The following is a 23,961-nucleotide window of genomic DNA, read 5'->3' as shown; positions in this document are numbered from 1 at the left end:
AGGCCAATCTACTGTCAAATTTCAGTTCTCCTAAGTGTCTAGAACAATTTTTAAAGGGATCTCGTTTTTTTCTCTTTGCTTTTTCTCAGAATTAAGTAAATTTTCATACATCAGGATAGTTTATAATTCATTTGCCTATCCACTGGAAAAACAACGATGGAATTCAGTTAGCTTTCTCTGGTGCCTAACTTGGGTGTGACAAATCTTGGCACATGAGACTAAGGAAAATCCAATTTTGGTACCAATAGGGTAAGGCAATAATATACTAGGTGCTTCCATGTGCTTTGGATACAGTCTGCCTAGCCACCTCAGGGCAACGATGCTTTTTCCTCATAATCTGCTAGTTAAGACATTTGAGCAGAAACTGAAGGCCTTGGGTTATTCAATTTGAGGAAAGATGATGCCACATATACTACAAAGTGCTGGGCAGAAAGTCATAGAGGATGCTGCCTAGTAGAACTTTGCACCATCTTTTTGAAGCAACTAGGAATTAAAAAAAAAAAAAACCGCTGGAAAAAAAGGTGAGTCAGAGGTGGAATATTAATACTTCTAACAAAAAGTATAGAGATCACTGTTTTCAAAAAAAACCCATTTCAGATGCCTTTCAACAGCCATATAAGCTGTGATCAGGTGAAGCAATACCCAATTGCTGCTGTTACTACAGATAGTGATGACTCACCTGCTGTGCACTTAGGACATACACTTAAAATCCTTCAAAAATTGTTAATCATTTCCATTTTATGCTGAACACCTAGAGTACAAATATTCAAAGCCCACTGAGGCAAACTGACGTGTCTTTTTACCTTCTTGGTTATCTCTGGTCACTTACAGACCTCTCCTTGCGGCACCCTAACACAACTGAGAAAACAGCGTAGGGCACCTTGGGGAAAAGATCCTGAGCTTAAAGCAGATCTCAACGTATGCTTTGAAAGCTAACAAAGCACTAGAGAACAAGAGGCTGTTTACACAGATAAAAGAACGAGTTAAAGCGAATACCACATTGGTACTCTGTGCATCATTTTCCACTATGAATAGTAAACCTAATTACTTACCTAAAACATAAAGGCTCTTTAAAGACAACTCTTGATTGGTGTTTAGGGTCATTTATAAATAGAAGCATGCCCTATAGCTGAAGGAATTTGGCTGAAATTTGTTAAATTTTTACTTGGAAGCTAATTAAAGGAAATCAGAGAGTTGCTGAGCCATTAACTCAGCCACTATAATTAGTCATTAAGAATGAGCTAGAGAAAGCACCCAGTCATGTCAGGAGTAAGAGTATCAAAACAACTGCACCGTACAAAGAGGGGGCTGAAGACCCCCTGGCTGAAAAGGCCCTGAATGTTCTCATCACAAGCCAGTACCAGTCTTCCTGGCACTGAACAAACAGCATCCCAACGCTTAACTACTTTCAACACTGTATGAACTGGTTCCTTGTGGAGCAGCACCAATTTAATTTTTTATTTATATAGCCATGACACCGCAGAAAAGACCACCACTAAATAGAGATCTTGTACTGGCTTTTGAAGGTAGACACTAACGGAATCAAAGTTTCACAGCTGCTTCTGCTTGAACATCAACAAAGCAGTATTCAACCATGTAAAAAAAAAATTAAATACACGAAAAGAGAATTTTCTTTTTATTTGCACAGTAGATTTCTCAGGAGAACTGAAATGCAATGTTTTTTAATTTTTTTAAATTTCGGGCCAAGATAAATCCTGCAGCTGAAGGGGAGTTCATTAATAAAAGACTGCAAGTGAACTACAATTATCTCAAATAGCTTCAGTTTCAGACTGGATACTCCTAGCAAGCTCCATAACAGTCAGGGTCTCAAAAAGAAACTGAAGTTCAGATGATTGCTTAGTCTCCCTTCATTGCACTAGTATAAAGGCAAATCAGTTTTGATCAGGTTGTCCTCTGAAACTGAAGAATGTAACAGGCAAAATTTAGTTGCCTAAATTTAAGTGCCATGACATTTTAGGACCTATTTTAGAGTGATTTATAATTCCATTCAAGCTACAGAATGTCCTGCAGGTTATCAGCATAGAAGCTGTTTAGAAAACAGCTTCTACATATTTCTTCTCCTTTTCTACAGGAAAGCTTTTAAAAGCATGTTCTTCCATTTGATGTTATATTAAAAAAAAAGTATCAATGTGAACTCCAGTACACTGATAAAAATTAGAATTTATAAATTAAAGAAAACAAACTGTCTTAACCTGTATTTTGTCCCGACTCAACAGTCATGGAAAAATGATATTTTTTGCCTGATCTCTCAAAAAAAAATCTGAAGCTAAATTTAACATCTGAGGTAACACATCAGGCAGAAAAGCAGGCAATATGACTTCTGTCTTTAAAATCAGTAAAGCCAGTTATGATTCCCCATCTTATGACTTCAATGCTCATTTAATTTCTAGCATATAATACTAGGACAAGATACTAAGACATTCTTTTTAAATAGTTGATATAATACTGCCTTTTTATGAAACCATTTATCTCTTTTTAAAAGAAGCTTTTATCATAATGTTGATACTGCAACAAAACAAAGGAAAATTGAACAGAATACTGTGTTAATTCTGAAAAATGCAATACATACCCTGTAGCTCCCAAACCTTCAGCGGTTCCATGTTGTTAGTAGTTTCAATTAGATGTTTTTTAAACTCTTTCAGATTATTTTTCAGATCAGGATGCATCTGTCTGCAATAAAACATTTTTTTAAAAAAAGGCAAAATCAATTACATCCATCAATGTCTGCTTTTATCCACACTATTGCTCGTAACTAATACTGTATCTTTAGGGTATCAAGCAAGAATTAAAATTTTAATTCATTCTTAAAACAAAAATGATTTGGGGTCAGAAGAGGTGACTTCTAAAGACTAAGACCAAGTTAATTCCAAGAAGGAGTTAAATTGTTTTGTAGTGATCTGTCTCAAACCCTGTCACATAAATTTTGATGCAATAAATTAACTCAAAGATTAAATAATATTAACACAAAATACCGGAAACTGTATAGTTAGTTCACTATAGCGTAATGTATACCTAACTGTATACTAACTGTACTATAGATTAACTGTAACTGTACACAGAGTTTGTTGTATTACCTACAAAAGATACAGGCAAGACAATGTTGAGAACATCTTTTATAAATTAACATCACTGACAAAATCAAGCTACTGAGCACACAAATCACTAGTCAGACCTGAAGAGGAGCACGGTACCCAAAAGCTTGGCTATTTTTTTTGAAAACATAATTGGGCAAAGAAGTTTTGACGGCAAAGACTTCAGCCTACAGGACACCCTGAAAGGTCAAACAATGTCCATTAGATTTCTAAAGATTCTTCTACTAGAAGTATTGAATAAGAAGCAAAAAGTAGCTAAAAAACAGATATCTAAAGCATTAAGACTAAGTTCTGTAATTTTTCATATTTTATTTTAGATATTAAGAAGTTTCACAAGGAATCCTTCCCTCCTCATTTTTTAGCTGCTGGATGATATTAACTGTTGTTCTTTATAGAAAAGGAAAAATACCACTGTTGTTCTGGAATTAAAATATAGTCCGGGTTCCTCAAAGAAAGCATACTCAGCTGAAAAGGGAAGCAAAGACAGAAAACTCCTTTTTTTCTTACTTGTAACATAGACCTAAAAATGACTAACATAGTTCATATTCTTAGAAATCCCTCTTAACTAGTTTTAAGCTCTTAAATTACTGTTTTTTCTGCCCTTTTTTTCAAATTTACCTTGATGATTTTTTTTTTTTCTGTTCAGACCTTCAATTCTTCTGTGAAAGACAGACAACTGACAAATAAGACCTAGCCACAAGCCACAACCAAGATCTATTATTGATGCTTGGTCCCTCATTTCTCTTGTTCACTTACCCTATGGTCAGTGGAGGCACAAAATCAAACACACATAAAGCCAACTGAAAAAAATCTACCCTTCTCTGGATATGTAACATGATGTGGAACTGAATTATGTTAATTTGCACGATCAAATAGTTGTACTTCTAAGATTTTATGTCTTCTGCTTACATTCATAACTATTTCAGAGCTGAGAAAAGCATAACCTTTCACATGGCTATAACTGAGGGACTATTTACAGATTACTGAAACATCTCTTTCATGTCCACTACGAAAAGGAGAAGAAAAATATGAATCCAGAAACAGTGTCAAAGAGTCTGAATAATTATCTGACAGCTTCACAAATTAGTCACAGTGCAACATCAAGAACCTAAGTATAACTAAACCTAGCACAATCCAAGAAGAAAAAAAAGCTCAGATAAAGATATGACATAAGCATTTGATATTACCTGCTGTGGAAGGTCTCTAACACACAGGTGAAACAACAAGGAAGTCTGCAGATCTGGGTGCACTTCCATCGCAATGTGTTTACTTTAAAGAAGGCAGAAAGGGGATGGGCTCTCAAGAATTTAGACAGCATTAGCAGCTCTGAACTCTGAGAAGACTTACAGCTTGGTGAGAATATCTACAAACAAGTTTACTTTTTGCTTTAAATAGTAGGAGAGAGAATGACACTAGGGAAGACCCACACTCTTGAGTTCCTTGTTGAGGAAAAAAACCCAGGATTTATGATTCACTGCATGGATCTGTTACAGGAAAAGGGAAGCACTTTTGATGACTGCAACCACAAAATGAACCCATCAACGGAGGACTGGAAGGAGCCCTTGATAGGGTAGCATCCAATTTCATCTAACAGATTGTAGCTTGGACACAAAAGAGGTCCTGCTAGAACAGAACACAAATTCACAAACTCCAAAATAAGAAGACATCTATAATAAGCATATATTTCAAGAAATATCACTCCTTAACTCTAAGAAATTAATGACTATCCATCTTAAAAACACCTTATGTAGCTACAACACATCGGTTTGCATTTGTTGTGCTACTACTTGCATTTTGAAAACCAGCATTTTCATTCTAATTATCTGAAAACAGAAGTAGCAGCAACAATTTACTGTAGATACAAACATGAAAACATGGTGTTCTAAGTTTTTGTGACTGTTGCCCAGAGGGAATTTTTTTACTTTAAAATCAGTTTACTGTATACATTCTAAGAGAATTAGAAAACTAAAAGCAATAAATCGAAATGAACAGAATGAACTGTTGCATCTTCACATTCACAAGACATACACAAAAAAATTCATCAGAATTTTCACCAGTGGCAAATAAAGTAATTTCCAACATAAATCTCACTTCTTCTATAAAAAATCTTTTATTTTTGTTCAGGTTCCAGAAACAAATGCAGGAGTTTAATTATAACTTATATCAACTCACTTTAACTTGCCAAAGAGAAATCCTTGGACATCACTTTCCTCCTCATCATCTTCCTCTTCTTTTGTCTCATTTGCCCCTGAACACATAGCACATGTAGACAATATAAACCAAGAAAGTTACTGATGTATTATGTTCTTATGAATTATAAAATGGTTAACAGAAACATACAATCAGAAAGTTGTCATTCCCAGATGTAATTTCAATTAGATTTATGCATTCGTATTTTGTCATCAGAATGAATCACTTTACAGAACTTAGCAACGTTTAAATTAATTTTTAAATATAATTCAACCAACGGTTACATTTTTTATATAAATGAAATTACATGGTTAAGTAGTTTACTTCCCAAAATAGCCATTTCTCAGTTTAAGTGGTAAGGTATAACTCTTTTCAGCCAACTACTACCAAATTTATGCTTGAAAAGCATGATGACCTTAGAGCGCTTGAATCTCCAGCTAGCATTTGATGTGAGAGATTACAGGGAAAAAAACTAAACTTCTTTTGATGTGACTCAAAGGCTATTAAACCTTAGCCTTACCAGAGTTAACTAACTATCTTTATATCTTGTAAATGTCCACCCGAAGTAATTTCCCTGCGTCAGAATGCTATAGCTACCACTTTCTGTGGTAAATGTCTCATTTCAACATGTAGTAACACACACTGGTACCGAACTCTATGATGTGGCACATCTTTCCTACAGAAGATTGTGAAAGTATTTCCACATAAATTCAGTAAAAAAAAACCCTCACCCTGGAACCACTAATGTGTAGATACTGTAATAATTAGCATATTACAGATGCCAACAAACAAAGTAATTGAAGAACAAAGGTGAAAATCTTATACTTATTGAAAGGAAGAAGGATGGGTTACATTTTGAAGAGCCACAGAAAACAACAGTTAGAGGTTAGGTAATGAAATATATCCTAAGCACAGTTGTTTACAAATGCTCGCATATATTTTGATATCTTAGTTCCTAATGCCTGAGACTTCCTCCTGTAAAAAGAAGTATAACCTTCAAAACATTACTGACTTTATAACTGAAGATTATAACATATTTCAATAGTATCTCCAATGAGATATCATAAATAAATAAAAAAACCCACATACCTTTAACCTGTGTGTCATCTACTGCTTTATATTCTGTGCTCTTTATTGCAAGTTCTACACCATATCCGGATAAATAAATTTTTCTGGAACTTGGTTTCTGTTTGATGATATTATTTTAACAGAACAAAAAAAAAAAACCAAAAAACAAACCCTTAAAAAATGTATTTATAAGAGATTAACAATATCTAATACTGTAACTTTAAAATGTTATGACAGTCATAATTTAAATTCATCTTTCAATTTATGATTCAAAGTACAAAATGATACACTAAACAAATTACAAGAGTCATGAAAGCCATACTGACAGTCCATTGAGAAGATGTGTAACAGAAAGTAAGAACTTCCTTTATCTCCCGCAGACCACAAAAACGCTGTGTCAAAATTGTAGTCTCTTCACATAACGTTGGAAGAAGGACTAGAACAGGCAGAGCTGGTAGCACCCTAAACAATTATTGATGCCTTACAATTCACATTTTAAACTGTTATTCATCTTGCCAGACTTTCAGCATGTTAGGAGGAAAATCTCTATTTCTGCCTGATTCTTTAAAAAAGTTTTGACAAAAGAGTTAATCACTTTCTGCAAGGAGGATTAAGAAAATGTATTAAAGTATCACTACTAAAAACAAACAACTATTTCTAACTTTGGAGTGGAAGTTTGACATTCAATAGTGTAATTACTCAAAGCGTACTTATTTCTGAAAATGTGCCCTAATTTGCCCAAAATGTATGAAAATCACCTTTCCAAAATGCAATTTGCACACGCACAGCATCAATTTCTTGAAAACCTGTCAGCTTTAGCTTGCAATTTCTAAGAATCATTCTGTACTGAGACTCCTCCAGCCCACAACTGAAAACCCAGCAGGGCTGGGGCTTTTCTCTGTTGGTTGTCTACGCAAGTCTCAATGCAGAGAGAGCACTGCACTCTCTAAGCAGTGTCGGTGACACTGGCAAAAAAGAAAATTGACAGCACAGACTCTACCTCTTCCGCTCTCAATGCTCCCTCTTCTGGCATTTAATGTAAAAAAGGAGGGAGAACCTGTTTCAGTGGGAACCAAAAAATAAAAATGAAGGTTGTGAGGAAGGAAGAAAAGGGAAGAGCAGTCTGAAGACAGAAAAAGTGCAGGAAGGAAGACAACATGCATTTGGGGGGACCATGGTGCATAAGCCGGTCAGAGCAAGGAGCCTGTAGGTATTTAATTGAAACAAAAGTGCATAAAAGAATATGAAGTTCAGTAAAAACTACACCCCACGCAACTTAGAATTTAAGACTGGTTTCCTGAAATTCTCTATTTCATTACTGTGAGCAAACAACTCAAAAGTCATATGTAAACTACGGATCTCATCTCCGTGAAATGCCCAGTCTACATAAATCACAGCAACCTCTCACTCCATCAGATTATTCTTGTATTAGCCACACTATTTAAGAGCTGTACTTTGAATATAAATTACAAAAACCTTCCAATAACCAGAACTGGGGACAATATAATTCCACATACTGGTATTTGTCTTGTTTTGGTTCCAGGGAGAAGAGTAAGTTAAGAAGAGCATTCAGAAACATTATGTTTAAAATACTGACATTGTGGAATGCAAGCATCAAAAAACCGGTCAATGATGTTGACTGTGATAGCCCATGATGCTGTAGTACAATGAACAAGTCGTTCAATGTAGTACAATGAGATTATACTGAGAATATATAAAATTATAAGTATAATTAATTATTTTTCAACTTGATTTTCTATTCTACTTCCCATTTTTCTAATTCTTGTTAGTAATATGTTCAGTCTGCTGTACCAAAATTCACCCAAGATCTTCATACAACATGCAAAAACCAGACATATAACCAAAAAAGAGATATTTCAAGATCAGTGATGCAAACAGTGTTTGCATGCAGCATTAGATAATATTATCATGCTTTCCCAGCTTCCAAGTTTGTATGAGGTGAATCACTTCACCTAGAAAGTTTTAAAATTAAAATATATATTGTACATGATTTAGGCAAATGCAAAAATAAATGTAGAAAATGTGTTTTGTCAAAAAGCAAGCAAAATAAAGACAGAATACTAACACTTTACTGAATCAGTGTTAATTTGAATTGCATACCTGTACATAATGTCGGAGAACATAAACAATTTCCTCCCTTTGCGCCTTCTCAGATAAAATCTTGTGGAATTTGACAAAGTCTTTCGTACCCATTTCTGCGTAAAGAACAACCACTGGGCCGTCCTCTTTGAGAGTTGGGAATTTATGATCTCCCTTAAAAAGATATGGCCTGGGTCTGGTTTTAAAAACAAATAATTGTGATATTATATCTTCAGAAAAGAAATTGAAACAGTGGCAGTTTTTCTACTTCATAATTGAAAAAACTAGTATGGGCTTATATGCTAAAAGTATACAAGCCATGTTAAAATCATCACAAAATAATCATGATTGCTCACAAATGAACTTAGAACACCAAATTTGCAAATTAAAGTCTTAGAAAAATCAGCACCAACTATAAATAATTTTAATATATTTTATCAAATCACAACACAGAGCAAATGAAAAGCATAGCACTGAGATTTTGTGTAACAGTTACAGTTTGAAGCTTTTAATTTAAATGATGCATTACATCTATTAGAAATGTACAGAGCAATCAGTAACAGTAGCAGAAGGATATGCAGTGAAGTTTGAGAAAGCTGCTAACACACATGGAAACTAACTGGGGTTATACTTCTTTAACACCATCAAGCTCTGTTAATTTAGCTAATTTTGCAAATTTTGACTGCCTACCTACCCTCCTCGTTGAAAGCCATGACTAGAAAAGTTACACTTTCTATACCTGAAATGATTTCTTAGGTAACTGCAAACATCTTTTGAATAAAACCTGGGAAAGATGGAAAAGTAACAGAGGATATGACTGAGTAATATACACCAGGTGCTAATTATTGATGTGTACACTTCTTTTTCAAAGTTGCCTTTGCAGAGTGACACTTGAAAGACCAGTAAACTCCCTCCAAACCTCTCCAAGACAAGTTCAGAAACTCTAATCCAACACACACTACAGAAATGTGTGTAGTAGATGCTCATTGAAAAGTCATACTGGAAAGGTGTAACATATATACGGCAGAGACAAAAGGAGGGGCCTGGTTTAAGAACTTACTTGGGTGCATGCAGCCATGTGTCACAGAAATATCAGGCAAGCTTTCCCACTGTCATCACAAGACAAGGCAGACAAGGGGTCATCAGGGAGTCTGAAACAACTCTTGAATGAGTAAGCTCTGTTCAAGAACAGATCCAGATTTGCCCCAGTAAAAGCATACATATGGGATGTGACTTGTGCAACTTCCTTCTCATATCCAGAGAGACAAGAATGGCCACAGTCACTCAAGGAGAGTTGAAAACCTAAATCAAGGGAGCTTCTCTTTTCTTAACTAGTCACCTAGGTATAGCAGAATGACTGCTGTTCTCAAAAGGTGGGTACCAAGTGCTGCCATGACTTTCTTGAACACTGACAGTCTCAAAGGAAGCGTTTTATACTATAATGACATGCTTCACTAAAAAATTAAGTGCTGCAGTGAAATAACACTGCATAGTGCTATCATAATGACCTTGGATTGGAGAATTAAAGCATTCAGCCCCTGTAAATCCAAGATAAGCCTCTGTTCTCTGTTCCTCTTTGGCACTGAATAGTAGTGAGAAGGACTTGATTCTCTTACTCTTACAGCTGAAAGCTAATTAATTTCCTGTCATAAGAGATTTTCTTGAGAAGGCTGCCTTAAAGGGAAGCAACAGCAGTTGGGCAGACAAAAAAAGATAAAAAATATACATGGATGTGGAGTTCAGCACTCCACTCACTAACCAGTCACTAGGGTAGTACAGGCAACTGTATGCTTGCCTAGATAGTTGCCAAGATGGGTCGCAGAAGGAATGTGACAGACAGAAGACAGCAAACATGCGTACTGACAAACCTTCTAAGGCACTGATTGTTTTGAGCAAAATGTGACTCCCATCAGTGCTTCTGCTCTTGGCAGCAACAGCCCCAGAAATCTTAGTGCTGTGTTTTGGACAGTTAGCAAGATAAGCAATCCCAACCATTTAACCACTGAAGATTCTTTGACACATACAGAGCCCTTGAGCAGGCCATTGCACCTCCACACAAAATACTTCCAATTAGAGCCATGCAGTCCATTGCAACATGGCTGAAATGGCAACGGACCAAATCACAGTAGTTGCTCCATGAAGGATGAAGCAAAACCTTGATCTTGACATGCAGACTATTCGGGCTCTCCTGAGTCCAAAGTGCCTGAGACTTTCTGGATCTCAGGTTGAGCTCATGGATCTGTACAAAATAATGCTGCAGCCTCTTCTTTCTCTTCCAGGAGATTTGCAGCTATCATCCCTAAAAATGGAACGTTTCTAGTGTCCTCATCCAATATGGAGAACTTAAGCTAGGCTTTCAGTTGTGCCCTAAGTTGGCCTGGCTCAAGTGGAAGAGTCATGACAGACAGAAGACAGAAAAAGAAAATAAAACAAAGGAAAATAGTTTGAAATAAAAAATGAATCAATAAAACAAAAAGATCTCTTTTCATAAAAGACACGGAGAAGAAGAATGACTGGTTTAGAGGAACCAACAGTGAGATGGCACATTGTCCCATATATCCGTTGTTCATCATATAGAAAAGAAAGAACAGAGGCACAGCCCTATCTATATGACCTAGGCTAAAAAGCTCCAACACAAATGAAAAGCATCTGCTACCCAGAGTACAACTGGAAATAATAGTGGAAAAAATTACCTGAAGGCGAACATGTTTTTCTCAAAGTCTAGCTCCAGGAACTCTAAATATTTGAGTGACGCAACTACTTTTGGGGTGGGGAGAAGGAGAGGAAATTTATCAAAATCTTGTCCCTGCAGCTCTGAAGGTTGTAATGTGACTGGTGCACACAAAACTATCCAAAACACAAGAACAATTTAATATCAAGAACTTCAGTTTTGTTTTGAGTTCTCAGTGATTTCTAGAAGTCGAACACTTTCAATTCTGAATACTTCAGGATTCTATTATTTGGTATTGTGATTTTCCAGAAAAATTTTAAATTTGGGGATAGTATCTCCAGAAAGGACAATATGCTGAATCCAGTTAACTGCTTTAGAAGAAGAGTATATTCAGACATTGTGATAAAATGTTAAGGTCTCATGATGCTTAATATATGACCAGAAGAATTCAACGTAATTTTAAAAGCCAAAATATAGTACAAATAATTTATGTAAGAAAGTAAGAGACATTTGTTAGGCAGAATGTAATAGTTAAAAATGGGACACTGCAAACTAGACAGTGAAGTGTTTTTGCAAAAACCCTGGCTATTGAATAAGTAAAAGACAATGATTTAGTAGGTTGTAATTGTATCAATGGACTCAGAAAATACCACAAGTCACACATGTAGAACACAAAATTGTTTTCAGAAGCAACAATCCCCGAAAAGACAAATTCATAGGTTTTTTCCCAATTTATATTTGATAGAAAGCAAAATCCAAGAAATATGCCCTACTAAATCATCTTTCACCTCTACTTATCTCCATTAAGTGGTTGAGGGTATGGACACTAATGTATACTACAGTGTCCTTGACCATTGCAGGAAAAACAAACAAACAAAAAAATGTTACATACAGGTCTTGAAAAAATACAACTGAATTCTTTTTTTAGAGAGATTAAACATTTTGCTTTCATTATTTTGTTATTATTTGTTATTTTGATACGTTCTATATATTTTATTTCACGGCCCAAATTCATTCTGGATTGATGCTAGTTTCCACAGGAAAAAGCCTGCAGAAAGGTTTGATAGGTGCGAAGCCTAGCGCAAGGTGAGGAAAGGTTATGCCAGCTGAGGTAGACTCCTCTTCCACTTCTATGCCAAGCCCTTACAATCCAGAAAACCTCAAATGCAGCAGCACTGACTATGTAGAAAGGTCTGTCAGCAGAAGTACTGTCTCAGACCCATTACATGGTAAGTTGGTATAGAAGGTACATTGTAACTTAAACTTGACTATCCTATATCAAAAAAAGGGAAAAAATACAAAATTATCCATGTTGTTAGAGGAGCAAAGCTCTATTATTTTATTTTAAAACCCTACTTTGATTCATAATTGATGAATTCTCATAGCAGTAAGTGTTTAAAATATTTCAAAACTGAAAGTAACTCTTTTAAAATTATCTGTACTTTAAATTGAAATGTCTTTAAATATCCAGTAAACAGGAATTTATGGGCTTGGCATTATCAAGTAAGTAGAACATAACATTTCAAAATAGTACAAGTATATATCCAATAATACATTTTCTTCTTTAGTATCTATTTTTCCTCTTAAAACAGATCGTTACATTTACCTCTTAGTAGCCTTCTTCAGCAGCTTTTTTATTTCATTAGTCTTACAGGTGTGCTTCTCATGGATAACCACAAATGCACTGCAGCCTTCTGGTGGAGGTTCATCAGCTGCAATCTAATATTTCAACAATTATACTCAACCAGAATGCTTTGATTGCACTTCAACTTAAACTCACATCCCTTTGATTAAAATAACTTAACAGCTGCCATTGAGTTGTGTTTCTAATTAAGCCCATTCAAAATTGGGTACATGTGAAAAAAGTAATGGAAAATATTATAAGATTAAGACCTTATAAGCTTTGTGAGATGTAGTCTATCAAATACAGTCATACTCCAGAAAATGCAAGTCCATTTATGTTCTGTAAACACAGGGCTGACAAATCTCCTCCACAAGCTGAAATCACAGCCTGTACTCTGAGATATTTTTAATTTTAGTTGCTATCAGCAATCATGTTAATGTACAAAGATTTGACTGCTAACCAATAAACGTCAATTTTTGGTTCTCTCTTGTTCCCACTTCCCCCCCGCCTCCCTTTTGGGGGGGGGGGGGGGTTGAACTCTATTCAGCTTTTCCCATGTAAAGTGGGAATCATATGACTGCATGTCAATGACTCTGGATTCACAAGCTGAAAGATAAAAATGAAAAGATATGAATCTGACATGATGATATTCCTCCAGAGAACACTTGCAAAAAACCCTAACTTTATTACAGCTTATTACCTTTCAGAAACATGGATTTTTCACTTTATTTTGAAGGTGGCATTGCTAAAAGGAGGAGAAGCAGTTTTAGGCTAGAGGCACAGTGAATTTATGTCCTCCCACTTTTTCATTAACAAAGCAGGTATTTGACTATTCTAGCTTTCAACTTTTCAAATACTAAAACAATGAGATGAGAAGTCCACTAAATAACAAATATAAATGACTTGAAGCTACAGGAAATTTCCTACTTTGAGAATGTCTGAATTCCCATAGGATTATTTAAAGCAATGCAAAAAAACCCCACAACCTGAGTTTTAAAAATTACCAATTCCAAAAATTCTACCCTGAAAATAATGCTATCCATACAATTAAACATGAATATTTGTTCCTGTCAATATAATCAGTTTATAAAGCATCACCTTTATAAATGGATCATGTTTGATTCCAAATAATGTTGCCATATATTTTACTGAACTGTAATGATGAACATTCTTTACTTGGCAGCCAAAATAGCACATAAAATCATGTACCAAATATATCGGATAATATAGTCACCTGCTGAAACATCTGAACAGTTGGAGAATATGCCCGTATGGAAAGTGCAAACTTCAATAGATTGATTTGCAAATTGGATAAAAATTGTCCTGCTTTCTTCAAGATTAAATTGTAATAGGAATGCTCTGAATCTGTTGAAGAAAAAAAAAAACCAAAACCAAACTTTTAGTATTTAGCCATAAATGATATGGCATATCTACCTGTGCTACATAATAGGCAAATATTACATTAGGACTGCTTGGCAGTTCAAAAGCCTTGAATAGTGTCCACTGATAATTGTTTCCTTTACTGCCAATTCTAAAGGCCTAATGCAACATAAATACAACAAAAGTGAGCGGAACAGCACTAGATAACATCTAAATCACTTTCAGCAATATAAAAATCTACTCAAGACAGTGTCTCTCTGCAGACCCATACAGAAAGTCTTGAATAGAGCTTATTCATTCATTTCTATTTGCCAAACTTATGCTAGTCTTTTAATGCAAATTTTGAAGGTTACTTACTTTCAACCAGCATTATTTTACAAACAATTTTCTCACATTTAGTCTTGGAACACTCCAACCATGCAACTTAAATAAATAAAAATCCTCTAAAGGTGCCATTCTTCTGGCTACTCTTACATATCCTATTTCTTCCTTAAAGATGCATGATAAACAAGAGTATGAGAATGGATACAACATGTGAATTGGCTTCCCTCCTCCCTGCATATCTCGCCTTCTCAAGGCCAACATTAGGACTCCAAGTAAGAAGGAAGGTGGATGGTGTCTGGGAATGACAGAAGTGATAATAAAGAACATTGCTTGGAAATAATTAACCTTCATTTCTTCTTCTAAAGACATGTTCAAGTGAATATTCTCATGCTGTCGTTGGACTGTGAGGTAAAGGAGCCTAATTAGAAAGGGGTTGTAATACTGTTTTACCAAGTTGTGAAAAAGACCTGTATCTGTTTAAGGAATAATGCTCACCAAAATTTTAAATCAGGCTGTACACACTGTACTATATGATATTCTTGAACACAAACAAGTAAGAGTCAGAAAACCAAAGCTGTAACCATACCAAGCATTGCACACCATCCCTGTCCCCAGAGGTTGCTCTTCCACAGGAGGAACAGTGGAAACACACATGAAGCAGTCCAGAATTGCTAACTTATGGCCCCCCTCCCGCCCCCAAAATCTATGTAGTCAGCATATATTTTACTTACATTGATAGATACTATCTGGAAACTGCAGTGATTCAAAATCTTTTTCAAGTGTAATTCAAATATTCTCCTACAAAGGTGAAAATTTGCAGCAAAGAGAAACTGAGTTGCAGGGAGGAACCCTTCTAGCTGTCCAGCTTGAATTTATGTGTGTTCTTAGGTCAACACCTTAACTTAAAGGTGCTCTTGCTGTGAAAGTGGAACGATCATCCCAGTAGGAAACCCCTGTAGGGGTCCAAAGTGGCACTGAATTTTTACACGGTGTGAAAATCATCTCACATGATTTAACCTGCTAGATTTTACCTGCCTCAGGTGCAGGAGATCTCAGAAGTACTCGAATCAAATGATGAGCGCAGCAATCAAAATGCCATTCCCTCACCATGGCCTAGGTTCCAGCAAAACATTAGACCACATACAATAGCCCTGCAGGCCATAGCTTTGGGAATACCCATCAACTGCTCCCAGCAGTTCTGTATACAATTTTCGTAACTAAGCACCTCCTATCCTCTCACTTTTGTCTTTACAACCCCTAACCTTCTTTTATTCTCAAAGCCTCTAGGATCTCCTTTCTGCCTTTTCCTCCTTCATTATTTAAAAAGGCTGAGTTTGCTGTAGTTCACTAGAAAAGAAAATAAAATCTTAAGATTACAAAAGGGCATGATCTGCATTTCCAGAAAGCTACCTTCCTGTAAATTGTATATTCTGGTTACTGTCTAACTTTAAATTCAATGGACAAAAAACTCAATCTCTTCTACGTTTTCTAAACCTACACATAGCCCTGGCAGAACTCAAATGAGATAAATTTGGCTTCACACATTCCAAGCAGTGAACGTAAACAAATCTGGAAGTGACAAATACTTCCATACTGAAATGTCTTTCCAATAACTATACTTGCAAATTTTCTTCAAATTATCTCCACCAAAATAAAAATTCAATCTGAAATTTCTACCTTTCCACTCAGCCCCAAATAACATCCTACTGAACACAATGAAGACTTATTAAATACACATTTCTAAAGATACTGCCTCAATAAAATACTTTTACCACAGGTCTCTAAATTATTTGGCTTATAAATTCCAGCTGTGCTTCCACTGCTGTATATAAAAGAGCTGACATTTTTGCTCTGGAAGATGTTTAAGATAGTGATGATTTTAGTAAGTAAAAAAAAAAGGATAATTTGTCACGAGCCTTCAAAAATTATTGTATAACATATTGACAAGGTTACTTTTATCAAATCATGCATCCACTCCTACTACTTCAATTTATATTAACACTGCTGGCTTCATTCACACTACAACTTTAAACTACTTTAAACTTCAGCAAGATAAATTAATCCACATCAAATGCTATACAATCCACGTAACCCCAAACCATTTTTTAAAGTTTATTACATACAGAACTATGGTTTCACACAGCATTTGCTCCTTGAAACTTGATAACTACTTGCCCTCCAGTCACATTTTAACACTGCACTCTATGCTGAAGAGTAGAAGTCATAATAAATTTCTTAGGATGTTACAGGGAACCATGAAGACAGATGTTTCTGGTCATAAATGCTGCATGATAGCATATTACCACTAAATTCATTAACAAAGTTGATTTAAAAATAAATAAATGAGACATTAATAGGATACAGCTCCAGATTTCAGACATCCTGAACACGTGTATGAGCTACATATCTGTAAACTTCCACTCTAGCCGAAAGAGATATAGCCCAGCAGCCAACAAAACCTGAAAAGCTATTTAGCTCGCTCTAAAGATGCCTAAATTTGTCAGCTAAGTAGCTCTCAACTCCTGTAGGCAAATTGATTAGATTGACTACAAGAACTGAACAGCTAGCCTAGCAGACTCATATTTAAACATTGACATTTACTATCCACAATCTACAGCAGTATCTCACATCACAGGTAGATTAAAAATAATTAAAAGGAGACAACCAGGACAGTAACAAAAGGAAAGTAAAGGTCTATATCACAGCTCCTCAGATCCATGCACACGCAGCACAAAATTAAACTGAATATATGCTGGTGGCCCACAGGAGAATTCAAAGCAGAGGCACATGAGGTAGGGAGAGTAAACATAAGAGACATGATTAGTCAGAAGAGCTGGCATCATTATTTTGAGGGATGGGAGTATGGGGAGTGTTCCAACTGCATAGATGTGTGTATCTGTATCTATAGATCAGCTAGGGAATTAGAGATCCCAGGTAACAGCAGTTCAAGCAATCACAGGCCAGTGAAATCCCTATGACATTCAAGCAGGATGCCAGTAGAGAGGGAATACTTTATTTTATTGTATGACTATTATAGAAGTGCATGCTTGTGAAACTGATTCCTCTTGAATCTTTAAGGTTGATACGTAGATAAAAAATACTTATCTAATTTAGTTGTGAATAATGTGTAGTCTTCTAGATCACAACAAATAATTTGCATGATTGTTGTTTATATGTAATATACTGTTAAATTTTTTTAAAGGGGAAATAGTTTCCCTATTAATGTGTTTGTGTGGTTTTTTTTTTTTTTTTTTTAAATATATTTAAGAGGCTACTGAAAATGCAATAGATAAACTGAACCACTTGGGAAGACAGTAAACACTCAAGCTATAATTAGTTGGCAGGGAACTGGCTACTTACCTTCATTCTGTGTTCCTAAATTAACCTTTTGAGATATAAAAGCAGTAGCAAGTTTAAAATGCAATCTTCAGTGTTTTGTAACTGTGCTGGTTTTAATATGAAATTTCTGCAGCTTTGATTTCTTTATAACATACATGCAGCCTAAAATAGCCTCATCTACACTTCCAAATCTTCCACAAGCCTGGTGGCAAGTATGTTGCATATTAAGTAGACATACAAAATGTTGTCCATGCTACCTGAAGACCTTGCTCTAATTAAGTGTATCCCATCATTAACTTTGTGATGTTTTTCATAGTGTATAATCTCAATGATGCCCAGATTGATTTAAGTTCATATTAAAGAAAATGTTAAAACAACCAAATACACCACCATACAACAACTGGTGAGAACTGATAAGCAACAGATTAGAAATCATCCAAGGGATGATTTAAAAAAAAAAAAGCCACAATATTTGATTTTTTTACATTGCCTTTTAGCTTTAATACTTCCTAGCTCTTCTGAAATACTCAACAGCAGGTTGGGATACAAATCTATCATCCAATTATCCTACAAACCCAGTTTTTCAGCTTCAAATCTAGTAATTCTTTATCTTCCATGAAAATGTTTCTATTTAAAAACAACAATGCTTTTATTTCCCAGTTATCCATCCTATTTACTCTTGATATCATCCAGAGCAGAACTGAAGAGTCAACCACCCCAACCAAACCTTTTTAAGCCAGATCCTTTAATTTGCTCAAGCAGTTATTTTAACTTCAGCCTTAATGCATCATGAACATCCCTCTACATCAATGTATCTTGACATCCAACAGCTAAGACAGAACCCATTCCACACCATCCAGAGAACCAACTTCTCCTCAGAGGTATACTATTATACAGCTCTCAGGAGCTGTGCCACTCCAGTATTTCAGGATCAGTATTCTTCACTCTAGCTGACCATTTTATTGCAGATCTCTAATGCAGACTTCCCTACTGAAAGTAGCTTAACTATTGCTAGATACCTATGATGCTCATAATATTTCTATTCCATACTTAGTATGTTGACTTGAGTCAACAGCAACAAGATGCTCTTAAGTTGGAAATATCAATATTGATGTAAATTTGTCATTAAATAACTACTTTTCCTCTAAAACTGAATCTTTCCTTCTCATCCTGTTCATAAAGAGCATTGGTTTGCTTGTATAATACTACCCCGACCATGAATTGACTTTTAGGAAAACCACTTCCTGCCAGAATGTTAAATTTTCCTGCATTATAAACAGAGGAGTTTGTTGGCCATAATGATATACACATCAATTGCTTAATATGCTTAATTAAAGTAATATTTTAGTACATTCTCAGTGTTCCCCACTACAAGCATCTACTACTTCATTGGCAAGATAGGCCATGCAGATCATCCTACTGGTAATTTATTTATTCTCAATCACACAGAGTTTATCCAGGTGAAGCAGGTAAAGTATGTAGTTAACAGCTAATTTCAGACACCTGTGTCACTAATTATAAATGTCACTAAATCTTCAAGTTGCTTGGAAAGTTAGTCCGGGCAAGCAAACAAGAGATGGCTGATAAAAAACCCCGACACATCATCTAATACATCAGTCTTGTCTCAAGGCAATACCAGCTACATCTAAACCACTCATACAAAAAAAAAAAAAAAAATCAAGTCAAAAGTGACTTCTGGAGGTCACATCATCCAAACTTTTTCTTAGAGGAGATCCAATTTCAATGCTGTATTAGGCTGCTTAGGGCCTCGTGCAGCAGACTTTTGAGTATCTCCAAGAATGAAGATTCCATAGCCTACTGGGGCAGCCTGTTCCAGTGTTTACCCAGCCCCATGGCTGAAACATTTTCCCCAGTATCTAACCAAAACTTTCATGTTTCAACTTGTGCGCATTGGGGGTTTTTTTCATATTACTGTGTACCTTCAGGAAAGGTCTGGTTCCATCTTCTCTACGCCTTTCTATTAGGAAGTTGAAGATACAAGGTCTATCCTTACTCCTCCCTTCCCAGGTTGAATAAAACCCAGTTCTCTCAGCCTTTCCTCAGAAGTCTGCTCCATTCCTTAACCATTGTTGTAATCCTCTTCTAGACTTGCTCCAGTATCTCTTGTCTCTCTTTTAACAGGGAGCCCCAACCTCGGCCCAGAACTCCAGAGGTGCTACAAGTGCCACATACAGTGGAATAATCACTTTTCTTGACCTGCTGGCTACACTCTTGCTGATGCAGCCGAGCACGTAGTTGGCCTTCTCAGGCATAAGAATTTTAATGCAACTCACTGTTGACCAGAATCCCCATGTCTGTTTCTAAAAAAACACTTTGTAGTCAGCCAGTGCCCAGGTTGTACTGTTGCTGAGATTATTCCAGCCCATGTGTGGGAGTCTGTAAAGCGCCTTTCCTCAACTTCCCAATGTTTTTGTTGGCCTATCGCTCCAGCCTGCCAGGGCCCCTCCAATGACAGCCCTACCCTCCAGCTTCTCAACTTCTTCTCCCAGTTTTGTGTCATTCACAACCTTGTGGAGGGTATAACCCATGGCACTGTACGTTGACAAAGACCTTAAACAGCATTAGTCAACAGTACTTGCCTGAACAAATGCTACTAGCACCTGACCACAGGTCAAATTCTGCACCTACTTCCATTCTACATGTCCTCATGCCTTTATGCAGAACAGCTCTGAGCAGCATTCACCACCCAGGCCTACTGTTCTCAGTGATTCTCTCTGGTTTTGTTTGTACTTCTGACCTCAGACAATCCACAGTTTTCATCAGCTTACAGTAATTTTTTTGTGGTTTTTTTATCTCTCTAGTTGATATCCCACAAGTATAGTCATAGTTCTTTGAACATCTTCTGCTTCTGCTATATCCTTTCTAAAGAAATGAAAATACAGGGAGACAGTAAAGTAGAACATCATGCTTTGCTCAACACAAAAGCGCATGGAATCATAAGCAGCAAAATGTTGTTTACCATGCAGGTCTCTGCAATTTTCCTAGTAATTTTTTAAGTCTGTTGGCTGCTTTGGGCCTTGCTGAGCACTCAAATAACATTGTCACTGACCTATCCACATAGACACACCACAACCTCTTTTTGACTTGTATTCAGTCAGTCACAATTGTTGAAGCATGTTGTTTTGCAAGTTCTCCCTCCCGCATACAGCATTTTTCACATAACAAGGATTCATTTCTGTCATCTCACTGCTGTTTCCTACAAGATTTTTCTACAATTTAGCTTTTGACTATTAACATTAACATTCAATTTACCTGAAGTCTCTTCTAGTGGTAGTGTTAGGTCCTCACACTTATGCCTACGCTGCTGTACTACCAGGAAGTAAAGAGCAAAATGAAACAGCCTTACCTTGTTTTGAAGCTTTTTTCACCTCGTTCATCTACTGACCTACCAAGTAGGTCTAATACTGACCAACCTATTGCAAAGCCTGGTAGGTTTCCAAATTTTTCATTACCATGGTCATTTCTAGTACACCGCTCTCTAAGGTATCGTCTGGGGTGGCTCACTTTCATGCTTTGGTTGCTGGATTTTATGCTTTGTTCTTCTCTCCAAACTTCTAGAAACTTAATATTCTTCTGTCTAATCATGCAAGGTTTTTTTAATCCTATTCTGACAGCGATAAACATTTATTCTAAAACACCAGTACTGCTGCTAGAAAACAGTCTCTATGCCATCTACAAGTATTAAACCTTTTTTGGTCATTCTTTTCATTTTTTCCTTTAGCTAGCATTCTCATTTTAGTTATTTGTGGGATTCTCTCCCCTACAAACATCCATCTGACACAAAACATGAAGTCTGAATATCCTATAAGCTCTTGCTGAGTCATGTAAGAAGGTAGGCATCTTTAATCTTTACATTTCTGTACCATATTGCAACAGCAGTTCAGTCCATCTCGTCTTCCTTGCTTTTAGAACTCCTCTACAGGTAGAGCTCTCAGGGGAAAATATGCTACAACTTTCTGAAAGAAAACTACCTAGTAAGCAATAGTGGAAGAGTCAGGCTTTACCTGACTGGAACTAGTTAATGTGTTAGCTTGATGTTTAAAAGTTAAATACAGTGCAGGATAATATATTAAAACTAGCATGCTGTTTAACTTACCTCCTTGCTTATAAACTGTTAATTCTCGTACAGTTTCCAAGAACTGCCAAAACTTCTCATTACCATCTTCTGCAATAAATTCACTGTTTAAAAATAAAAATGAATTGTCCATAGGTTGACTTTGTCCAAACATGTACCACAGTAAAAGCCTTCAGTTGTTTAAAATAACAACATCAAAGTGTTAAGTATTCAATGACCATCTAACATCTTTGTACCACAGAACACTGAGCAGTAGTATATTTTGGTTAAAAGAAATTTTAAACAAAATACTACCAATCTGAACTCAACAATCAGAGCTGCAAAGCAAACAGACTATTCTCTGATACAGAAAGAAATGCAATTTTTCACTTTATTTTTCCACAGGTATTCCAATATACAGTTATAAATAAAATCAATTCAGCACACAAACTTTATTCAATAGTGGCTAAATATACAAATAAGAACACACACGCTGTCAAGTTAGTTTTTAATTAAGTTACAGGCTTTTATCGATGACAATGTCTACTTTGCTATGCAGGGGAGGTCCCCAATCTCTGAAACACTTTCAAAGATGGGTTAATCCTTACAAAGCATAAAAGTTAAGGTTTGCTTTTTTCCAGATACCATTCTTCCATTTACTGGTAACACTTGTTACTTTTGTGCTTTTTCTTAAGGGAACATCAGCTGCTTTTTTTCCTCCTTACGTCTGCCAAAAAGATCTACTTGCTAGCATGAGTGTATTGTTTTCTAATTGCTACTTTGGAAGTTTGCCACTCCTTTGATTACAAAAGCTTGCAATTCTCCCTTTCATGGGAGTTCTCCAAACAGCAGCAAATAAGTTTAAAAACAAAACAAAGATTTTAAACCAAACTGACAGGGGAGCCACAAACACATAGTACTAGAAAACATTTTCACTTCCTATTTCGAAATTATGATTACAAGTTAACAATACCTTTTTAAAAAAGACATGTTTTACTACTACAACTTCACACATACTTATTTTATTCATGAGTGAAAATAAGCTAATTGGGGTGAGATGAAGAGATACTGTTACTCAATGGAAGGTAGGGATGGTGTAGGTTGGCCCATTGCTTCTCAACCTAACCTGCAAAACGTCCGAGTAGGTTAAATACAAAGCAATTTAAATAGCACGCTTAAAACGTGAGAAAGCCTGTCAGCACTATCCATAACGTTTAACAAAGGCAGAAAACAGTTAAGCCTCATACCAAAGGAGTACTTTGACACACCCTCCCACAGGGGAAGAGAGGAGAGAAACGCAGCCATCCCTTTCCGACAGCTCACCTGCCCTCTCCGCCCGCGCAGCGGAGAGAAGAAAGGGACCCCTCCCTCCTCCTGCCCCTTAGCGAGGCACCCCCGCCCCCCAAGAGACAGCCAGGGGAGGTATCGCCGCTGCTCCCCTTCCCCGGCCGAACGGCCCCCCGCGGCAGCCATGAAAGGCAGCAGGGGGGGGAGGAGGAGGAGGAGGCTGCACGCACCTCGCCTCCAGCAGCAGCGGGGTCGCCGGCCACTTCGCCGCCAGCCGGGCCGTCACGGACTGGGAGGAGGCTGGAGCCCTGCCGCAGGAGCACGGCTGGGCACCCAGGAGGGCGAGGAGGAGGGCAGGCAGCAACGGCCAGCCCGCCATGAGGAGAACGGGGCGGTGAGGAGCCCTCAGGGCGGCCGCAGCCCCCTCAGCCTCAGCGTGCGCCCCGCCCACACGGCCTCCACCTTGCTCCTACTGGCTGTGCTGTACCCTCGCTCTTGGGCTATTGGTCAGCCCAGAGACCAGTCAGGGGCTGACGCCAAAGAAATAGCGGGGTTACCCAGGCTCGCGCGGTGACACGCGGCGCTGGGGGCGGAGCGCGGGCGGCTACGGGGGCGGTACGCTGCGCGGCTCGCGCCCCCGCGCAAGCGCAGGAGCTGCGTTAAGGCCGCCTCCGTGAGGCGGGGTCCTGTCCCCGCCCTGCGAGGTGCGGGGAGTCTCTCTGCTGAGGTGGGGACGTTTCCGTTGTTTTTTTTATAATTCTGGGGTTGTTTGAGAAGTCTGAGTTTTGCG

The 23,961-nt window shown here is 37.1% G+C and overlaps 1 protein-coding gene across 2 annotated transcripts in view; it reads right to left on the bottom strand.

Moving 5' to 3' along the window:
* UGGT2 (UDP-glucose glycoprotein glucosyltransferase 2) overlaps positions 1-23,608 on the bottom strand; it is a 92,467-nt gene extending 68,859 nt beyond the window's left edge. For both annotated transcript variants that reach the window (XM_052785763.1, XM_052785764.1), the window contains exons 1-8: positions 23,402-23,608; positions 21,927-22,009; positions 14,001-14,131; positions 12,749-12,861; positions 8,493-8,667; positions 6,393-6,489; positions 5,286-5,361; positions 2,591-2,691 (exon numbers count right to left, since the gene is read on the bottom strand). In XM_052785763.1, coding sequence (XP_052641723.1) covers positions 2,591-2,691; positions 5,286-5,361; positions 6,393-6,489; positions 8,493-8,667; positions 12,749-12,861; positions 14,001-14,131; positions 21,927-22,009; positions 23,402-23,550 — 925 coding nt within the window. In that variant the 5' untranslated portion in view covers positions 23,551-23,608. The remainder of the gene's footprint in view (positions 1-2,590; positions 2,692-5,285; positions 5,362-6,392; positions 6,490-8,492; positions 8,668-12,748; positions 12,862-14,000; positions 14,132-21,926; positions 22,010-23,401) is intronic.
* Positions 23,609-23,961: the final 353 nt, after the last annotated feature.

This window comes from Harpia harpyja, chromosome 4, assembly GCF_026419915.1.
Source record: "Harpia harpyja isolate bHarHar1 chromosome 4, bHarHar1 primary haplotype, whole genome shotgun sequence".
In the NCBI taxonomy this organism is placed as follows: Eukaryota; Metazoa; Chordata; class Aves; order Accipitriformes; family Accipitridae; genus Harpia; species Harpia harpyja.
The sequence above is the reverse complement of the archived record's forward strand: the minus strand, read 5'-3'. Positions and strand labels throughout refer to the sequence as shown.